The 21219-nt window shown below is 35.6% G+C and overlaps 1 protein-coding gene and 1 long non-coding RNA gene across 5 annotated transcripts in view; one reads left to right on the forward strand and one right to left on the reverse strand.

Annotated features, from left to right (window-relative positions):
• Positions 1-21219, forward strand: part of SLC44A5 (solute carrier family 44 member 5) — a 437474-nt gene that overhangs the window by 406643 nt on the left and 9612 nt on the right. For all 4 annotated transcript variants that reach the window (XM_054438287.2, XM_063654073.1, XM_054438277.1 and 1 more), the window contains 10 exons: positions 5033-5164; positions 10423-10522; positions 13019-13111; positions 13568-13655; positions 14158-14420; positions 14951-15045; positions 17063-17166; positions 18236-18309; positions 18927-18997; positions 19122-19210. In XM_054438287.2, the coding sequence (XP_054294262.1) occupies positions 5033-5164; positions 10423-10522; positions 13019-13111; positions 13568-13655; positions 14158-14420; positions 14951-15045; positions 17063-17166; positions 18236-18309; positions 18927-18997; positions 19122-19210 (1109 nt within the window). The remainder of the gene's footprint in view (positions 1-5032; positions 5165-10422; positions 10523-13018; positions 13112-13567; positions 13656-14157; positions 14421-14950; positions 15046-17062; positions 17167-18235; positions 18310-18926; positions 18998-19121; positions 19211-21219) is intronic.
• The window catches only part of LOC134738511 (uncharacterized), a 53305-nt gene continuing 40176 nt past the window's right edge, over positions 8091-21219 (reverse strand). Inside the window, exons 3-4 of the long non-coding RNA XR_010124239.1 lie at positions 12434-12537; positions 8091-10906 (exon numbers count right to left, since the gene is read on the reverse strand). This is a non-coding gene — a long non-coding RNA (uncharacterized LOC134738511). The remainder of the gene's footprint in view (positions 10907-12433; positions 12538-21219) is intronic.

The raw sequence follows: 21219 nt of genomic DNA on the forward strand, positions 1-21219 counted from the left end.
CATGGGCAAGGACTTCATGTCTAAAACACCAAAAGCAATGGCAACAAAAGCCAAAATTGACAAATGGGATCTAATTAAACTAAAGAGCTTCTGCACAGCAAAGGAAACTACCATCAGAGTGAACAGGCAACCTACAAAATGGGAGAAAATTTTCGCAACCTACTCATCTGACAAAGGGCTAATATCCAGAATCTACAATGAACTCCAACAAATTAACAAGAAAAAAACAAACAACCCCATCAAAAAGTGGGCAAAGGAGATGAACAGACACTTCTCAAAAGAAGACATTTATGCAGCCAAAAAACACATGAAAAAATGCTCACCATCACTGGCCATCAGAGAAATGCAAATCAAAAGCACAATGAGATACCATCTCACACCAGTTAGAATGGCAATCATTAAAAAGTCAGGAAACAACAGGTGCTGGAGAGGATGTGGAGAAATAGGAACACTTTTACACTGTTGGTGGGACTGTAAACTAGTTCAACCCTTGTGGAAGTCAGTGTGGCGATTCCTCGGGGATCTAGAACTAGAAATTCCATTTGACCCAGCCATCCCATTACTGGGTATATACCCAAAGGACTATAAATCATGCTGCTATAAAGACACATGCACACGTATGTTTATTGCAGCATTATTCACAATAGCAAAGACTTGGAACCAACCCAAATGTCCAACAATGATAGACTGGATTAAGAAAATGTGGCACATATACACCATGGAATACTATGCAGCCATAAAAAATGATGAGTTCATGTCCTTTGTAGGGACATGGATGAAATTGGAAATCATCATTCTCAGTAAACTATCGCAAGAACAAAAAACCAAACACCGCATATTCTCACTCATAGGTGGGAATTGAACAATGAGAACACATGGACACAGGAAGGGGAACATCACACTTCGGGGACTTTTGTGGGGTGGGGGGAAGGGGGAGGGATAGCATTGGGAGATATACCTAATGCTAGATGACGAGTTAGTGGGTGCAGCGCACCAGCATGGCACATGTATACATATGTAACTTACCTGCACGTTGCGCACATGTACCATAGAGCCTAAAGTATAATAATAATAATAATAATAATAATAATAAAAAGAAAAAAAAAAGAAAAAGGCGCAATCCAAGATTCATCACATATTAACTGTATGATCCTCTGCAAGCATACGGTTTTCTTTAATTCATAGGAGTCTCAATCATATAACAGGAATCTGTGACTACTAAACAAAATAATGCTTATAACGTACTTAGATTTTGCTAGCATAAAGTAAATGTTCAATAAATAATGTTTATCTTTGTTGTTGCTGATATTACTGTTATTCAGGAATGTTATTGAGGAAAGAGGACTTGAAGCCCAGAGATCACAATTTTTAAAAATCTAGGACAAGAGAGAGAAAGCAAAGAAAGAGAAATTGGAAAATATTGTCTAGACTTTCACATTCACTAGTAGGAGGAAAATAAATTGTCTGAAGGGCCTTCTTGCTATGAAATCGTGACATTAAAAAGAGTATTGCACTGTATTGTTTTATATAATACATTGTTTTGATGAACTTTAGGAAATAAAGGAAATCTCCTCCAAAGGACAAAAATAACTCATGAGCTAAAATCAAAGCGGGGAACCAAGCAGGAAGCACAGGTGAAACACTGGGTAACCCATAGCAGTGCTGGGATCAGGAGACTTAGACCTGAGTTGGCAGCAGAACAGGGGATCATACCTGAAATTCCTGGAGTAAGTCTGGGATCCTAGAAATGTCTAAAGTGACCCCAGTTTGTTAGTACCCTTTGACTGCCAAAATAAACAAATGTAAATCTCCTCTAGATGAAAGTTTCCTCAATTAACATCACCAGGTTTTCACAGATTCAGATCAACAAAGTCCGAGACTATCTGACCTGCAAGAAAACAGTTCTGTGTGAAAATCAGTGGATACTATAAACATGAGATTGAAGTCTCCAAGAATTCAGATATGGGAATTAATAGACATAGAACATGTAGCCGGGTGCAGTGGCTCACTCCTATAATCCCAGCACTGTGGGAGGCTGAGGCGGACAATCACTTGAGGTGAGGAGTGGGAGACCAGCCTGGCTAATGTGGTGAAACCCTGTCTCTACTAAAAATACAAAAATTAGCTGGGCATGGTGGTGCACACCTGTAGTCCCAGCTACTTGGGAGACTGAGGGGGGAGAATTGCTTGAACCCAGGAGGAGGAGGTTGCAGTGAACCGAGATCACGCCACTGCACTCCAGGCTGGGCAACAGAATAAGACTCTGTCTCTAAAGAAAAAAATAAAGAAAGAAAGATATAGAACATGAAATAACCAGGCATGAAAGGTTTAAAGAATTAAAGATAGAATCATGGCCAGGCGCAGTGGCTCACACCTGTAATCCCAGCACTTTGGGAAGCTGAGGCAGGTGGATCACGAGGTCAAGAGATCGAGATCATCCTGGCCAACATGGTGAAACCCCGTCTGTACTAAAAAAAATACAAAAATTAGCTGGCATGGTGGCACACACCTGTAGTCCCAGCTACTCGGGAGGCTGAGGCATGAGAATCGCTTGTACTCAGGAGGCAGAGGTTGCAGTGAGCTGAGATTGTGCCACTGCACTCCAGCCTGGGTGACAGAGCAAGACTCTGTCTCAAAAAAAAGAAAAGTGAATTCATTCATTCATGGACATGGAGTATCATTTATTCAAGGCTTGGACAACAAAAATAAAAATCAACAAAAATGTCCAGGCATACATGAAGATGAGCCATATAGAACTTTTCAAAAGAAAAATGTTAGATTGAAAACAAATTGATAAGCTAAACAGCAAAATAGAGAATTAATGAACTGAAATATGAATCTGAAGTAATTATCAAAAATATAGCAGAATGTGACACAGGGACAAAAATATGATTGTGTGGTTTAAAGAAATAGAAAATAGGTTGAGAAGGGCCTAACATATATCAACCATATTTGAAAGCTCTTGGCTGAGAATTTTCCAGAACTGATGAAACCATGGATCCATAGCTATAGGAAGCTCTCATTATACTAAGGAGAGTAAAGGAAGAGAAATACATACCTAGTCATACATTATTCTGTTTATTCAACAAATATCAATTGAACAGCTGCTGTGTACAGACACTATTTTAGACTCTTGATGTACAACAGTAAAGGAACAGACTAAGGTTCTTACTCTCATGATGCTCATAGCCTAAGTAATATATGTATTAGAAGGTGGTTATTGCTATGGAAAAAAGAAAAGGTAGAGCAGGTAAGGGGAGATTGAGAGTGCCATGGTAGGGCAAGGAGTGAAAATGGTGGTATTAGTTGGAGGGGTCTTTTGGGGAAAATATCTAAGAACACACTTGGAAGCAATGGAGTTAGACAGTCAAGATGAAGGAAAAGTTCCAGACAGTGGGTACAGCTAGAGCAAAGGCCCTATAAAATAAGAGTGTGTTGAAGAAATGGCTGGGAGCCTGGTGTGGATGGGTGTGCTGAGTAAAGGAAAAAATAGTAGGAGATGAGGTCAGAGAATTTATGAAGGGGGCAGAGCCTTACAGATTATATAAAACCTAGGCTTTTACTCTGAATGAAACAGGGAGGCAATGTAGGGCTTTGGGTAGCAGAGCGATGAGATATAATGATTGCTATAGTCCCTGTGTTGAGAATAGACTGTGGTGAGGCAAGAGTGGAAGCAATAAGACCAGTAAGGAGATGATTGCAGAAATTTATATGCCAAATGAGGGAAACTCTTGAGGGTGGCCATACATGCTTTTATTTGTATAATAGCTATATTTTCTGATGGATTGAATGCAGCTATGAGAGAGAGAAGAAGGTGAATAATTCCACAGAAATATATGAGATGCAAGAAAAGATAGTAAACAAAGAAAATAAATTAGTAAGCATTTAGGTAAAGCTAAACAAACTTTGCCTGTATAAAATAATAATTGCTTTAGACATTGGACACTAAAATTATTATTTTATGCAGGCAAAATTTGTTTAGCTTTACCTACATGCTAACTAATTTATTTAAAATGTACATAACAAAATTATTGAGCAATAATTAGAGTGGGTGATTATTGAGTAACTAAGGTCTTGTATTTCCTTGTTAACATATTGACTCTAGGCTTATTAAAAAAAAAGAACAGATTTTCAAGGTAACCTATTATAAAAATAGAGTAGATTGCTCAAAACCAGTAGAGAAGAAAAACGGAATACAAGTCAACAAACAAAAAATCATCAATTTTTAAAAGACAAGAATTGGAAGAAAAGAAGTATAGACACAAAGTAGAACACGAAAGCAAAATTAAGAACATAGAAACAAATATAAATATATCAATATATAAAGTATAAATATGTTAAACTCACCAATTAGAATACAGAGATTGTCAGGTCAGATTAAAATATACACATACAAATTGGAGCTATATATTATTTATAAAAGTTATACAACATGTAAGGAAATAGAACATTTGCAAGTGAAGGGATGGAAAGAATATACTAGCAATCAATAACAAAAGAAAGTGGAAGAAGACAATAATATCAGACAAAATAGATTTTAGAATGATGGTGTTATGGATAAAAATGATTTAGTTCATTTTTAAAAAATTTTTTTAAAAAAATTCCAACCCTAAACTTGTTGCATCTATTAAAACAACCTCAAAAATCATAGAATTGCAATGATAAATAAACAGATAATCATAAATTAGTATTGGGTATAAACCTTAGGAGGAGTTTTTGACGCATCTTTCTACTGAACAAATATATCATGATGTCTTACCGATGGATATTAAGGTCATTTCTAGTCAAAAGGACATTTAAAGCCAGATGTTGCCATAATCATCAAGACAAATACTGAAAATATTTATATCAAATATAGTACCACATTTAGACTACTGGATCCAAATAAAATATTTGCTGTGTATATATGTGTCTTGCCTTTGCAGAAATTACCATGCTGATCAGTTTCATGTAGATATGTATGATGAGCACATACAGCTCCTATTTCAGAAAATCATATTTTATATTACTCTGTTTTTCTTTCTTTTTCAAGGAATATGGCACAGTTACCAGCAGTACACCAATCTTCAGGAACGCCCAAGTTCTGTATTAACTATCTATGACATCGGGATTCAGACTAACATAAGCATGTACTTTGAACTGCAACAAACATGGTTCATATTTAGTGAGTATTTTAAAAACTGGTTTCATTAAAATTGTAATAATGAGAAAATATCTTTTTGTCTAAAGGAAAACTTGGGTTGGTATAACCTGTTAAATGTATTTATCACTAGTGTCATAAAAGGTAATGTGTCTATAATCCTCTAACTACAGTAAGTGGAAAAGTCATTGAGGAAAATGTATTGTATAATCTAAGAAAATATTACCTTACAAGGACCTCAAGCCATTTGCCTTCAAATTAAAATGGTTTAGTTGTAGACATTTATAGGCATTAACCTGATGTCTAAGAAAGATGTTTAAAAAGAAACAAATGCTTGATTTTTCAAACTTATTTATTTATTTATTTATTTATTTATTTATTTATTTAATTTTCTGAGATAGGATCTCGCTCTGTCACCCAGGCTGGAGTGCAGTGGCACAATCACGGCTAACTTCACCCTTGACCTCCCAAACTCAAGCAATTCTACCACCTCAGCCTCCCAAGTAGCTAGGACCACAGATGTGTGCCACTATGCCTGGCTAATTTTTTAATTTTTTGTAGAGATGGGGTCTCCCTATGTTGCCTAGGCTGGTCTTGAATTTCTGGGCTCAAGTGATCCTCCCACCTCCGCCTTCTAACATGCTGGCATGAGCCACCGTGCCCAGCCTCAAACTTGTTTTTAAAAAAGAAAAAGGAAAAGGAAAAACAACAATTTTTCATAACAAAACATTTAATCCACTTATAGGAATTATGAGTAATAAGTATCTGAAAATAAATTTGCATTTTTGAAGTGTTTCTTCAAGGTTTTTAATTTCTTAAGGATAATATTTTTTAATATTAACAAATGTAAATATTTATTTAAACGTAACAAAATTTTTTAAGCAAAATGATTTTAGTGATGGTTTTAATCTTATATTCCTAGAATGGTGGTGTTATAATACTCCTTGTAAGATTTGTGTTCTTTAATCAAGATTTTCAAAATAATCTCTAACTACATGTTGCTTTAAACAAAAATCATCTTTATATTCTTGAAGTTAGAGAGCCAGACAAGACACATTCAAGGAAGCCTGGTAAGAAGCCCAGAAAGAACCTCAGAAGGGAGCAATATCTTGGTGGGGCATCATGAATCCAGGCATGGGTCCCATTCCCATCAATTTGAAAACTTGACTTTGCCACTTCATTCAAGGATACTCAGGCTTTCAAGGACAAGCTCATGTTAAGTCACCAAAGCACCCTATATTTGTTTGCATCATTAGAATAGTCTCCTAGTGACCAAAGTGCAGACATTTTCCATATAGGACACTACCTTCCTGGGATCAGAGCACCTGGAAAGCAAGATTACCAATCAGAAGCTGTTTTAGCAAAGGGGCTCAGACAGCGGTGGGAGATGCTTTCCTCAGACAATGCCAACCTTGATGACCTAGCTGAGCAGCACAGATGTCCCTCCCAGATTCCTTCTCCACCACATTTAGTTTTTCTCTTAAAAAAAAAATACTGTATCAAACTCCAACTTCTTACTGTTTGGCTTCTCATTTCTAGCTCTCATGCAGACTAATATCCTTCACTGACATCTTTTTTCCAAATATGTTATAGAATTGTTTCATTTATACCTTTTCCTTTTTAACTGCAAAAATCAGCCATCCTCATCAGGATCAGGGAATTGCATCCTCATCATTTTTCCTGAATTTAAGTGATTCCACATCTCTTCAGCAACCTGCTTACTGTTGTCTATTATTTCTAAAGGTGACAAATGTCACCCATTATGTATTGAAACTTCTAGTTTTACTCTTGGATGGATCTTAGTTACAGGTTCTGTGCCCACCCCCGGCTGTCTCATAAGACCCTTCCACACAAACGCCATTGAGGTGATCAGAATCTGCCATTGGAAAAGTAAAGAGATGTACCTTTAGGAAAATACAGAGCTTATTAGAATTTTCAAGTCTAGGAATACTGATAACTCAAATAAGCCTCCGCTTTCATAACTCACTTTTCAGATTTTAATTGATTACTTGCTCTGTGTTTGGACAAAATTCTAGGCACCAAAAACAAAAGCATATATGTGAAATTACACTCATTAACACAAACACTGAAAGTAGGCAGAGTTATAAATACCAAAATTGTAATTTTATGAGTTCTATTTTGTGTTCAGAGATCGTTCTATTCACATCTCTGCTATTAACTATGAATTCGTGTATATCTCTTAGCCCCCAGGTGCCAGTCTCATCCTTTGTTAAGTTACAGTTATACTAATGACTCTATAGGGCATCAAATATATTTATACTATTTACTCTTATTCAAACAAAAGGGGGGATATAGGATAGTCATGTGTTGCTTAATGAGAGAAATACATTCTGAGAAATGCATTGTTAGGCAATTTTTTCATTGTGTAAACATCATAAAGTAACCTTATGCAAACCTAGACAATATAGCCTACTACACTCTTAGGCTACACATAATAGCCTATTGCTCCTAGTCTACAAACCCATACAGCATGTTACTCTGCTGAATACTGTAGGAAATTGTAATGCAATGGCAAGAGTTTATATATCTAAACATAGGAAAGATACAGTAAAGATATGGCATAAAAGATTTTTTTAAATGGTACCCGTGTGAAGAGTGTTTACCATGAATGGAGCTTGCAGGACTGGAAGTTGTTCTGGGTGTCAGTGAGTGGTGAGTGAATGTGAAAAGCATTACTGTATACTACTGTAGACTTTATAAGCACTGTACATGTAGGCTACAATAAATTTATTAAAAACTTCCTTCAATAATTAACCTAAGCTTACTATAACTTTTAAAATTTTCAATTTTTTTAACTTTTTGACTCTTTTATAATAACATTTAGCTTTAATTTTTGACTCTTTTATAATCACACTTATACAAACAGCTGTACAAAAACATCTTCTTTCTTTACATTCTAATTCTAAAAACTTTTTCTATTTTTAAGGTATTTTTTTTTTTTTTTTTTTTTTACTTTCAATATGTTTTGTTAAAAATGGAGGCACAGGCCAGGTGTGGTGGCTCATGCCTATAATCCTAGCACTTTGGGAGGCCAAGGTGGGAGGATCATTTGAACCCAGGAGTTCAAGACCAGCCTGGGCAACAGAATGAGACCCTATCTCTATTTTATCTAAAAAATTAGAAACAAAAAATTTAAAATTTAAAGACACAAATACATACATTATCCTAGACCTACACAGGGTCAGGATCATCAATATCACTTTCTTCCACCTCCACGTCTTGTCCCACTGGAAGGTCTTCGGGGACAATAAAAAACATGGAGCTGTCATCTCCTATTATAATAATGCCTTTTTCTGGAATATTCCTGAAAGACCCACCTGAAGCTGTTTTACAGATAACTTTTTTAATAGTAAGTAGTGGGAGTACACTCTGAAATAACAAAAAATATTGTGTAGTAAATACATAAAACAATAACAAACTCATTCATTATTAGCATCAAGCATTATATGCTATACCTACTTGTATGTGCTGTACTTTTATATGACTGTCAGCACAATAGGTTTGTTTACACCAACATCACTCCAAACACATGAATAATGCATTGCACTACGATGCCACTGGGCAATAGGAATTTTTTAGCTCCATTATAATCTTACAGGACTGGCATTGTATATGAAGTCCATTGTTAACCAAAACATTGTCATGCAGTGCATGACTGTATGTAAGTTCAAAAGACAGTTATATTTCTCTAATGTAATTATTTTGAGGGTGCAATTTTATAAAGGCGGAAGTTAGATATAAAGAGTTTTTTAACAGTGCAATGTCATAATATAAAGTGACTCTTATATGTATTATCTTTATAGGTTCATTCAAAGAAGATAACAATTTTAGCATAATATGGTTACACACCACAATTTTGGGTTTGAATTAGTGTTTTAAGAGAATAAAATGTACATGAAAACATAAATACGTAGTATAACTAAAGGAAGATGTAGAAGTAAGATGTTACATTACTAAGATCTTCATATACCTCTGGGTGAACTTCTGCTTACTTGGAGACAGTAACTGATGTGTGATGTGTCAGAATTTTAGTGATATAATAATAGAATGAAATAATGAGCTCTCCATCAACAGAACTGTTCAAGCGTGAGCTAAATAACCATCTAGCAAGGAGGTTATAGACTGGATTCTTTCACAAGTGGGAATTTAAGTTTCCATTAAGTTCCTTGTACAATTTTAGATTCTGTTTCTTGATTTTAAGATCCATAACTTTTACTTTTTAACACTTCTGAAGTCAGGTTGCATCTTAAAATTATTAAATAAACATTTAATGAAGTGTTTCTTCACTTTTCCTAAAAAGTTATTACTTAATTAAGGATGTGTCTTAGAAATGAGGAAATATAATAATTGATGATATTTGGCTTCAAGTTTAAAAAAACTAATTCAAGCTAGCTGAAGAGAAAAGAAAATGGGAACAGGCTGAGAGCAGAGCAGATGGTATTTACTGTAAGGATATAGAAGTGCCTCGTCAAACTCAAAAAAGCAGAAAGGTAGCTGGACTTCAAAGTTTACTTGGAGTCAGGAAATGAAAGCCAAAAAGAACCCAAGATTTCTTCTCCTTGCTGTCTTTCTTTATACAACTATACTTTATTCTTTCTCTGCAGATTCACTTATTTCACATAAAGATGGTTTTGACGCAGTTTGTATAACCTGCAATTCAAGATTTATAAATTTCAATTCAAAACTAAATAAATTAAGTTGACTAAACTAGGTTCCCTTAGTTTAAATTCTAATACTTATATTGGCCAAATTGGGTTAAGTTTACACCCTGATTCCATCAATGGTGCCCATAGTGCGAAGAGTCACAAAATAATAATGGGACAGCCAAGAACCTGCCCTGCCAGCCAGCAAGGACAGTTAAGAGGCATTATGAAGAAAGTGAACAGCTCAAAACGTGTCTTCTGTATATTGTCTTACTCAATGAACTAAAGGTGAAAACATCTAAAATAGAACTACCTAAAGCAGCCCTTCCCTTTTGCCATTCCTATTTTCTAAGTTCTACAAGTTGTGTGAAATGCTTTTATGGATGAGATGAACCCTTTCCAAAAGAGATGTTCAAGCTCTTGCTAAAGGCTTTAATCTAGATTTCTTAGGATTTTGTGAAAGTTAATCTCTAAGACTGGCATTTTTGGAGAGATAACACTGCTTAGATTATGAGGTGTCAGAATTGGCAGAAATAAAGTTCAATCCTAGCATTTGCAGGGAAGGTTTGTTTCCATATCTACTTGTATTACAGACTGATTTTTTTTTCCTGTTCAAAGTGATAATACTCTGCATCATTGAAGTGATTGTCATCCTCATGCTGATCTTCCTCAGGAATCGAATCCGAGTCGCCATTATCCTGCTGAAGGAAGGAAGCAAGTAAGGCCCTTAATGTAGAAACTCAGCTAAAGTGTATCAGTCAGTAAAATCAGTCACTGTCCCTTGCATAAATATCTCACCTATTTTCCTTTTAAGAACACTTTTGGCTGGGCACAGTGGTTCACACCTGTAATCCCGGCCGAGGCATTTGGGAGGCCGAGGCAGGCTGGTCACCTGAGGTCGGGAGTTCGAGACCAGCCTGACTAACATGGAGAAACCCTGTCTCTACTAAAGATACAAAATTAGCCGGGCGTGGTGGCGCATGCCTGTAATCCCAGCTACTTGGGAGGCTGAGGCAGGAGAATCACTTGAACCGGAAGGCAGAGGTTGCGGTGAGCTGAGATCATGACATTGCACTCCAGCCTGGGCAACAAGAGTAAAACTCTGTCTCAAAAAAAAGAAGAAAAGAAAAGAAAAAAAGAAGAAGACTTTTAAAAGAAAGCATCTTCCATTCAGGAAAATTTGTTCAAGTTCACACTTTGTCACTTATTAGAAAGGTCACCACTAACAAGTCCTTTAATATTCCCAAACTTCAATAATCATAGGATAGAATAAGGGTAAAACCTATTTAGTCTACATATTAGCAGTTTTTGAACACCAAATATGTGTTAGGAGAATGACACATGTGAAAGTAAGTGATAAAGTGCTATATAAAAGTTAGCTAGATTACATGTTATATTATTTTCATACTGGGTCATATGTTCATATTAATGGTTGAGATCATTTGCAAAACTTTAAATCACCGTAATTCTATAAAGTCAATTATATGCTGTTGCCACTTCTGTCTGAGTGACATAATTTTCTAATAGACAGGACAATTGATTCCAGGAGCACCAGACTATACATTTCATATCTAAAGCCCATAATTTAGGAACACTTCATATCAAGAGTCATTTTTATTTTTTAAAAGTTACAAAATAAACACTAAATCTTTCATAAAATTCATGCCAAGAGATAATAACACCTATAGTTTCCACACTATTCCAAAAGGTCGTTCAAGAATAATACTGTGAGCTTTTTAATAATGCATGGAAGTAACCGGGAAAGTATTATTATAAAGCCAACAGCCCATGCTGTCTATTTAGTGTGATGGAAACTACATTGTTAATGACCAAGAACCAAATTATTTTTAACAGTCTTTAAGGATTATTTGAACAAAATTACTGTATTATTATTTTTATTATAATAGTGCCACCTGAAGTCAGTGGTTTAAATAGTTAACAAGCAGTTAGTTAAACTCTCTCTCCTTCCCACAATAACCTATCATTAGCCACTGAAAACTACTGATTTTCTGGGTTTATTTCTTAAGTAGTATGATATTGCGCAGTTCACTGTAACTTGCTGTACTTGTTTCACTTCTAAATGTGCATTTGTGTGAGCATATGTGTTTGTGTTAAAGGGCCAGTAAAACTGAAACAGGTTGGTAGTTTGCTCAGGGGGTAATAAGGACTGAAATAAATAGGTGTGAGAATACAGGGTAAACCTAAGGACACAGAATAATTCACTTAACAGCAGTGTATGGAGAAAAGAGCAAACAGTATAGCTTAAATAGTGAGGTGAGGAAGGTAGGAAATACAAAAAAAAATCTAAGCATCAATGCGTTAGGAGTGATAAGATTTTCATGTTATTTCTCAATGGCCATATGAAACAGTATTGTGTTTAATCCAGTGTCATATGCTGAAAAGATCATGTAACAGAAGTCATTAGAAGTAATGCAGTCAGATAGTGAACATTTCACAAGCCATGTCCTATTAGAAAATATCAAAGAAATTATTATCCTTGATAATTATATTTTCCAAAATTGCATTTTAGAAATTATATTTTCAAATATAATTCAAATTTATAATTTAAAAATACATTTAACTGCAAATAGACATTATGTTTTCCAAAGAAAAAAGAATAAGGAATTACCTGAAGGGTTGCTATGTGGAAAAAATGGTAAAATGGTCATTTCTTCCCCAGAAGTTAGAGGATATAGGTTGCAAACCGGCAGATAACGAAGAAATTTCTAATACCTTGATAAGAAAATAGAATAAGCCATGTCATGTAAAAGTAAGTAGCCATCACTCAATGTGTTCACTGAAGGCTAGTGAACACATTCTGAAGAAGTATAGGGGATTCTTGAATTAGTGGGGGATTCCCACAGTGTGACACATGATCTTCAAGGTCTTCTTCAATTTTAAAAGTCTAAGAATCTAAACGAAAGGAAGAGATGCCATGATTACAATGTATCAAATCAGACAGTAGTAACCAAAGGGAGGAAAATTTGAGGGACTTTAGGCAGGAGTCTAACATGTGCCTCGGAAAAATGCCTCAACTTACTTTTAAAAATAAGTAAATAAATAAATAAAAATGTAAAACCAACTGAGAATATGCCAGAATGATCACCAAAAAAGAGTCCATGGTTATTACTAGTTTTCTTAGAATCAATTCAGTCTAAAGCTTATTTCTAGTTTTAACAATCATTTTGAATTTCAACTATTTGTTTTATTTCAGAGCCATTGGATACATTCCTAGTACATTAGTCTATCCAGCTTTAACTTTCATTTTGCTCTCAATCTGCATTTGCTACTGGGTTGTGACAGCAGTGTATCCTTTGGTAACTGGCCTCTTTAAACCTCAGGTTCACATGACTATTCGTGAACCGGGAGTTTGTGTTCAGTGTTTTCTATCCCTGGGAAGATGAGGAATGTACTAAGAAATAACTATTTTTTTTCCCAAGCTCTAAAAATGTTTCAATCTACTGATTGAATTTCCCCTCAAATAGTTCATATTGTAAATTTGTTTTATTTTGTCTCCACATGATACTGCTCCTTAGCAATAAGCCAAGAAAGCTCCTATACATTTTACTGTTTTTAAGGGGCCACTCAGTGCAGCTGGCCCACATTACATTAATCTAGGCCTGAAAAATAGATGAATATTATTAAAATATTAGGCATTTTTAAAGTTAATTTCTCATGCACTTTTGAGCAGTCTGTATTGTTTTCTTGTCCATTTATTTTCAATCTACCAGCAAATAGTTTATCCTTAATGGAGTTTATTCAGTTTCTTGGCGACATCAGGGGTACCTGTATACAAAGTCATAGCTCCAGAGGGGCATTGTATACATGAAAATCAAACCTGTGACCCAGAGGTAAGTACAAGAAACTCTTTCATTTACTTACTTCAATATAGACTTCTGCTGCAATTCATTTTGTAGTTGTTGTAGGAATTGTCCCGAAGCAGAGATCCTATACACTGATGGGGACAACTATGTGCTGAAAGGGAGTGTGCGTCAGGTAAGCAGGAGAGTATTGAAAACAGTGGGCAGAATGGAGAGAAAGCACTGTATTTCCTGAGCTTGCCTGCCCTAGTATATACCCAAGACCATAGAAAGTAGGTATGGTCAACAACAACACTGATAAATGTGAAATTAGAGTAGGTGCAGATTATGAGCATTTGATGAAAAATGGGATACTTTCCAGCGCTCATTAGAGAATTATATAAAGTGATATAACAGAAAATAGAGGATTAAGAGCAGGAGCTAATGGAGAAACAACAGGACATGCAATTAAGGGGAAGAGGAAAACACAGGGAATTGTTATCTTGGAGTGATATTTAATATTATGTCCTTGTGTTCTTTTTTCTCAATGCAGATTTTTCATACAACTGAAATTGCCAAAGCTTGCCCTGGGGCTCTGTGTAACTTTGCTTTCTATGGTGGAAAGAGCTTGTACCATCAATACATCCCTACCTTCCATGTATACAACTTATTTGTCTTTCTCTGGCTTATAAACTTCGTCATTGCATTGGGTCAGTGTGCCCTTGCTGGTGCATTCGCTACTTATTACTGGGCCATGAAAAAACCTGATGACATCCCACGATATCCACTTTTTACTGCATTTGGACGAGCCATACGGTAACTTCCAAGTTGAATCCTACACCTAACTTGTCAGTTACATTTAGTGTGCTTGTAATTCAGTCTTGGCTCATTAATTCAAGTGGCAAGGTACAAATGAAATCAAAGGTATGAATCAAAATTCATGGATGCCCATTGGTTTTTGTCTGGTTTCATAGCCAGTTTTACAATCCCTACCCAAGCCAATTTCCTTCTAAATGCTATAGGTTACTAGAGAGAGAAAAAGATAGAGGAGGATACCAAATGAAAGATCAAGGATTAACTTGGCTCTGTGTCTCCATTGAGCAGTAAAAACATCCTATTTTATGATGATAGACTATTGGTGTATTTTATGCTGATGAAGGGTAAGACAGATGTATATGGTTTAAAATCCTCTATAGAGACTTTTATCAGTCTAAATAAGAGAGTGCAAAAGGCTCTTTGCTGTTAATCCTTCTGCAGATACCTTTTACTTGTGAAAATTATTCAATTAGCATCCCTTTAAATAATAGTATTAAGTTTTAACTTATTCTCATTTTATTTTTGTGCAGATATCATACAGGATCCCTAGCATTTGGATCTTTAATTATTGCATTAATTCAAATGTTTAAAATTGTCCTAGAATACTTGGACCACCGTCTTAAACGTAAGATTTCAGATGTCCTGACTTTTGTGAAGATAATAAATTGGGTCGGGGGTGGGGGGATACCTGATGATTATAACTTGGATTAGGGTAGTAAGGATGAAAAGGCACGTTTGGGACCTGTTCTGTTCTGAAGGAAAACCAGAGACAGCTTGCTGAAGGAGTTGATGTCAGGGAAGGGGAGGGACAGTGGTGAAGAAAAGAGAGAAAAGGTGTGTGATCCTATTTATTAAGCTGTGGAAGCCAGAAGAAACAAATTTCAAAAGGAGATTAAGAATTCTGTTTTGAGATGCTATTGTTGAGAAGCATGATGGAGATGTCAGGTTGGCAGTTCCAAGTCTATAGTTCAGGTCAGGTTAGGCTTAAAATATAAATGTGGGTGTCACGGGCATAACTCTTCATACCCATATATATTGTTTACAAACACATAAACTTTGCTTGGAATGTACCTTAAAATATTTTATTATTAATATTGGAAACAGACTTGAAAAGGAACAAAAAAGCTGGAAGACTCATACTTCCTGATTTCAAAACTTATCATAAATCTACAGCAATCAAAAGAGTGTGGTACTAGCATAAGGACAGACATATAGAGGTAAAATAAAACAGAAATCCCAGAAACTAACTCTCACATATAAGACCATTCAATGGGAAAAGGTCAGTCTTTTCAACTAATGGTGCTGGGAAGATGGTATATCCACATGCAAAAGAATGAAGTTCAACCTTATCTTACATTAACATACAAAAATTAACTAAAAATGGATCAAAGACCTAAACAAAAGCACGAAAACTATAAAACTCTTAGAGGAAAACATAAGATGAAAGCTTCATGACATTGGATTTGGTGCTTATTTCTTAGACAGTACACCCAAAGCATAGGCAACAAAAGAAAAATAAATTGAACTTCATCAAATTTAAAAACATTTATTCAACAAAGAACACTACCAAGAGAGTGAAAAGACAGCCTACATGATGGAAGAAAATATTTCCAAATCATATGCCAGATAAGGAATTCATATCCAGAATATATAAGAACTTCTACAACTCAACAGCAAAATAATAAGCAACCCAGTTCAAAAATGGACAAAGAACTTGAATAGATATTTCTCCAAAAATGATATACAAATGGCCAATGGGGACATGAAAAGATGCTTAATATCACTAGTCAGTAGGGAAATGCAAATCAAAACCACAATGAGATAGCACTCCATACACATTAGAATGGCTATTATATATATATAAAAACAAAGAAAAAAGCAGAAAATAACAAGTGTCGGTAAGAATGTGGAGAAATTGGAACGCTTATGTATTGCTGGAGGGAATGTCAAATGATGTAGTCACTGTAGAAAACAGTATGGCAGCGTCTAAAAATTTTTTAAATATAATTTTATGTGACCCAGAAATCCCATATCTAGATATATATGAAAAGAATTGAAAGAAGGAACTCAAACAGATACTTGCACATCACTGTTCATAACAGCATTATTCAGAATAGCCAGAAGGTATAACCAACCCAAATTCCAATCAACAAATGAATAAACAAAATGTGTTATGTACATACAATGAAATATTATTCAACCTTAAAAAGGAATGAAATGATGACCCTTGACAACATCATGCTAAGTGAAATAGCAAGATACAAAAGGGTAAATATTGTATGATTCCTCCTATTTGAAGCACCTAGAAAAAGCAAATTTATACAGACAAAAAATATAATGGAGTTTACTAGGAGCTGAGGGAAGAGGAGAATGAGAATTTACTGTTGAAGGGCATAGAATTTCTATTTGAGATTTTAAAGTTCTGGAAATGGATAGCAGTGATGGTTGTACAACATTATAAATGTACTCAATGCCACTGAACTGTACACTTAAAAATGGTTAAAATGGCAAATTTTATATTATGTATATTTTATAACAATAAATAATTCTAAATCTCATTTTAAATGTTGTATTATTATTTATTTTGACTGATAAGGTTCAGCCACAGATCATTAATATATTTAAATATCTCCTTCTCATAGGTACCCAGAACACATTGTCTAAATTCCTGCAATGCTGCCTGAGATGCTGCTTCTGGTGTTTGGAAAATGCAATAAAGTTTTTAAACAGAAATGCCTATATTATGGTAGGTAGATTATTTTTTATTTACTAAGCTGCTTCTTTGCAATCGCAAACCTCGTGTCTACATTGCCCTCTCTAAAGCACTTTTACATCATGCAGTTGAATTTATCACTATGCTGATATAAGGCCTGTGAATCCAATGCATGATTCAGGGATATGCTTCCCTAGTTGACATAGTATCTGAACTATATTATTACCTTCAATATCTTTTGAGAGAAAAAAATATTACACACTTTGGAAACTTATAAGTGTGTTGGATAAAAAAATGGTTTTGTGTGTCCTTGGCATAGTTTAGTGGGAAGAAAGAGTATTTAATCTATGTTTCACTCTGAGAAGAAAATACTTTCTAATTCTGGAATTTACATAATTTTAAAGAAGGGTCTTATCCATTTTATGAATCTTGTGTTGAAATGTGTGGACATTGACAATGCTTGACTGAGTTTTACTTGTTTCCTATGGCAATATGGAAACTCCTAAATTGGTTTTTTAACATAAGGGATCCAGAAATATAATTATTCTAACATTTAGAAAGCTACAGTATAACCTTATGACATTTGCTTGTTATCACAGTAGCACAGGGTCTGGAAAAGTGATTGAAATAGTTATGGAGATTCAAACAGTCATTAATTTACCTCCAATGAGAGTATTATGTTAAGCCTATTCATCAATAAATCAAATTTAGTGAAAGGTACTGGGTTTCCTTAAGAGTAATTTTTTGTGTAGAGACTACAATATTTAACCTTTTCAGCAATAAACTCTAGCCCAAACATTTTAAAGACAGAATCCATTATCTGGAATTTGAGAAAAAGACCTGCCTCTGTTTAAGGCTGTCTAATCCCCCAGAGTTTGAGGGCATACAGCATACGAAGCACACCTGACTGTCAATGACCCTGAGAGTTGTGTAGGGCTGAGGACACACAGTGTGTACCACAAATACACATGTTAGAAAGAAGAGTGGGGATAGCTCTGCAAATGACAGGAATTAATTTGGTTACCTTCCTATCATTGGATTGTCTTTTGAGCTTGTTAGAGTATGTTACTGGCTCCAGAATAATATCAACTGTCTTCCTCAGATTGCAATATATGGCAGAAACTTCTGCAGGTCAGCAAAAGATGCTTTCAATCTGCTGATGAGAAATGTTTTAAAGTAAGTAATCAGGCTGAACATTGTAATTTAACAATGTGGTGAACCTTGAGCACTACATCCTTTACATGTTGTTATGTAAAGTGTTGGTGGCATTATTGGATATGAATATTATCTTTTAACTTGATAGATTTAAATATTATCTCTCATACCATTAATTTATTTTCATATCTGAGAATTGTTGCTCCCATCATCCACCTGTGTCTTTAGGTCCATTGGCATTTTTTCATTTTTATTATCCCCTCTGCTCAAGAAATTCCCCCAGATGAACCACATTATCGTCTTTCCCCCTCCCAGAATTGGTGGAGCCTGAGTGAACAAAATCAGAAAAAAATACGGCATCCTCAGGGCTCAGGGTGTCTATAGGCTTCAAATCAGAGAGAGGCTGACACCACCACTGCAGGGCTCCTCACAGCCCTACAATGCCATCTTCTGTTTACATTAAAAATAAGTCAGAACATCATCCATGAGTTCCACCATCATGTCTTGCAAAACAATTTCCAAATACAATTTCAGCAAAGACACACCAAAATAAACTCATGAATATTTACTGCCATAAATTTCAAGTACCAAGTATATTTTAAACACAGAATTATACTTTCTTTTTTTCTGATACTCAGAGTTGCAGTTACTGATGAAGTTACATACTTTGTATTATTCCTGGGGAAAATTCTAGTTGCTGGAAGTATAGGTAAGTAATCATGATGAAAATAATTAAAAAAAAGTTTAAAAGATGCTTGGAAGAACTGCTTTACTACAAAAAACTATATTCCTTTGCAAATGTATAATATACATGTTCTACCTTTTCAATGTAGGTGTTCTGGCCTTCCTATTCTTCACACAAAGACTGCCAGTGATTGCACAAGGACCAGCATCTTTAAATTACTACTGGGTACCTTTGCTGGTAAGAGCTGGTGTCTGATTCAGTACAGGCTGCTATAATAAAAATACTATAGACTGGATGACTTAAACAACAGAAATTTATTCCTCACAGTTCTAAAGGCTGGGAAGTCCAGGATCAAGGTGCCAGCCAACATGATTTCTGGTGAGGGCCCTCTTCCTGGTGAGCAGAGAGACACCCTCCTGTATCCTCACATGGTGGGGAGAGAGAGAGATTATCTCTTTCATTTATCTTCTTATAAGGACACTAATCCGATCCTTCTGACCTAATCACCTCCCAAAGGTCCCACCTTCAAATCACATTGGGGCTTAGGGCTTTGGCAATTGAATTTAGGGGGTACACAATTTACTCCGTAGCAGCTGGGTATTGTTGATTCTGTGATTTATCAGAGAGAGCACAATTTTAAAAAGGAATAGTGGAAATAATAATGATAGCTAAAATTATTGGTCTTATTTTATACCAACCCACATTCTACTTTAGAGACTGGGTTCCTTGGAAATAACCTGAGCCAGAGGATTGCATGCAGAAGGTATGTCAGGAAACTGTCTCCTGAGATACATTGGTAAGAAAGTGAGGAGGGCAGGATAGGTAGCAGGAGAAGCTGACCCATGCCGAAGTTACAGCTGAGGCCTCAGAATTGCAGGACATTCTGGAAAAGGGGCTGGACCTTTGTATGCTGCATCAGGCAGTTTTTGGTCATGAACTGACCCCTGCATGAGGGTATAACTTTGGGTGAGGCAATTCCCTGCAGGAAGGGCAATTGTTAGTGAGGGAAGCAACTGAGTCATTAGCAACCTAGATTTCCAACAATTGAGGATGCATGAGGCAGTGTAGATCTGTGTGAAGCCCTGCAGTATCTATCATAATATATTAACTCATTTAACCCACAAGTCAAAAATACTGTTATTACTTACATTCACCCCTCCCCCACTGCAAATTTTATATAGGAGACACAGAAAGGTTAATTCACTTGTTGAGTGCCTGAGCTGTGATTCAAACCCAGGCAGTATGTGCTCTTAATGCCTAACGCGTTATTGCCTTGGGTACAAGATACTAAAACTGAGGTATTTTTGCTAGGTACTGGGGGTGGCAGGAAGAAAATGGGCAGGTCATCAATTATAGACTGGATAAAGAAAATATGGTACATATACACCATGGAATACTATACAGTCGTAAGAAAGAATGAGATCATGTCCTTTGCAGCAACATGGATGGAGCTGGAGGCTGTTATCCTAAGCAAACTGAAACAGGAAGAGAAAACCAAATACTGCATGTTCTCACTTACAAGTTGTAGGTAAATATTGAGTACACATAGACACAAAGGGGGAAACAACAGACACTGGGGCCTACTTGAGGGTGGAGGGTAGAAGGAGGGAGAAGATCGAAAAACTACCTATTGGATACTATGCTTGTTACCTGGGTGATGAAATAATCTGTACACAAAACCCCTATGACACACAATTTACTTATATGACAAACCTGTACACATACCCCTTAACCAAAAATAAAAGTTAAAAAAATAAAAGTTTAAAAAGAATTCAAAAGAATATTTCAGAAATAAAAACACTGGCATCAACTGATTGAAGAGACGCAAAATATCATTGGCAAAATCTCTTTGCTTGATACAAAAATTTGTTCTCTCTTTCTTCTAAAGAGCTGGGCATGTGGCCAGAATCCCTGGATCACTGTGTTGAGAAGGGTCCTTCTGTTATCTGGAACACCTCTTATAAACTGTTACCCTAGGGAGAAATAAACTTCTGTTTTATTAAGAAAAAGAAAGAAAGATGAAAGAAAGGAAGAAAGAGAGAGAGAGAGAGAAAGGAAGGAAGGGAGGGAGGGAGGGAGGGAGAGAAAAGAAAAAAAGAAAAGAAAACAAAAGAAAAGGGAAAGGAAAGGAAGGAAGAAAGAAAATAGTACCACCCAAAAAAGAAAAAAAAAGGCAGTTAATTTAATAAAACTTGTTTAAGTCTCAGTACAAAGTATGCAGAAGCATTATCATTGAACTTTTTGGT

Source organism: Pongo pygmaeus, chromosome 1, assembly GCF_028885625.2.
Source record: "Pongo pygmaeus isolate AG05252 chromosome 1, NHGRI_mPonPyg2-v2.0_pri, whole genome shotgun sequence".
Classification (NCBI taxonomy): Eukaryota; Metazoa; Chordata; class Mammalia; order Primates; family Hominidae; genus Pongo; species Pongo pygmaeus.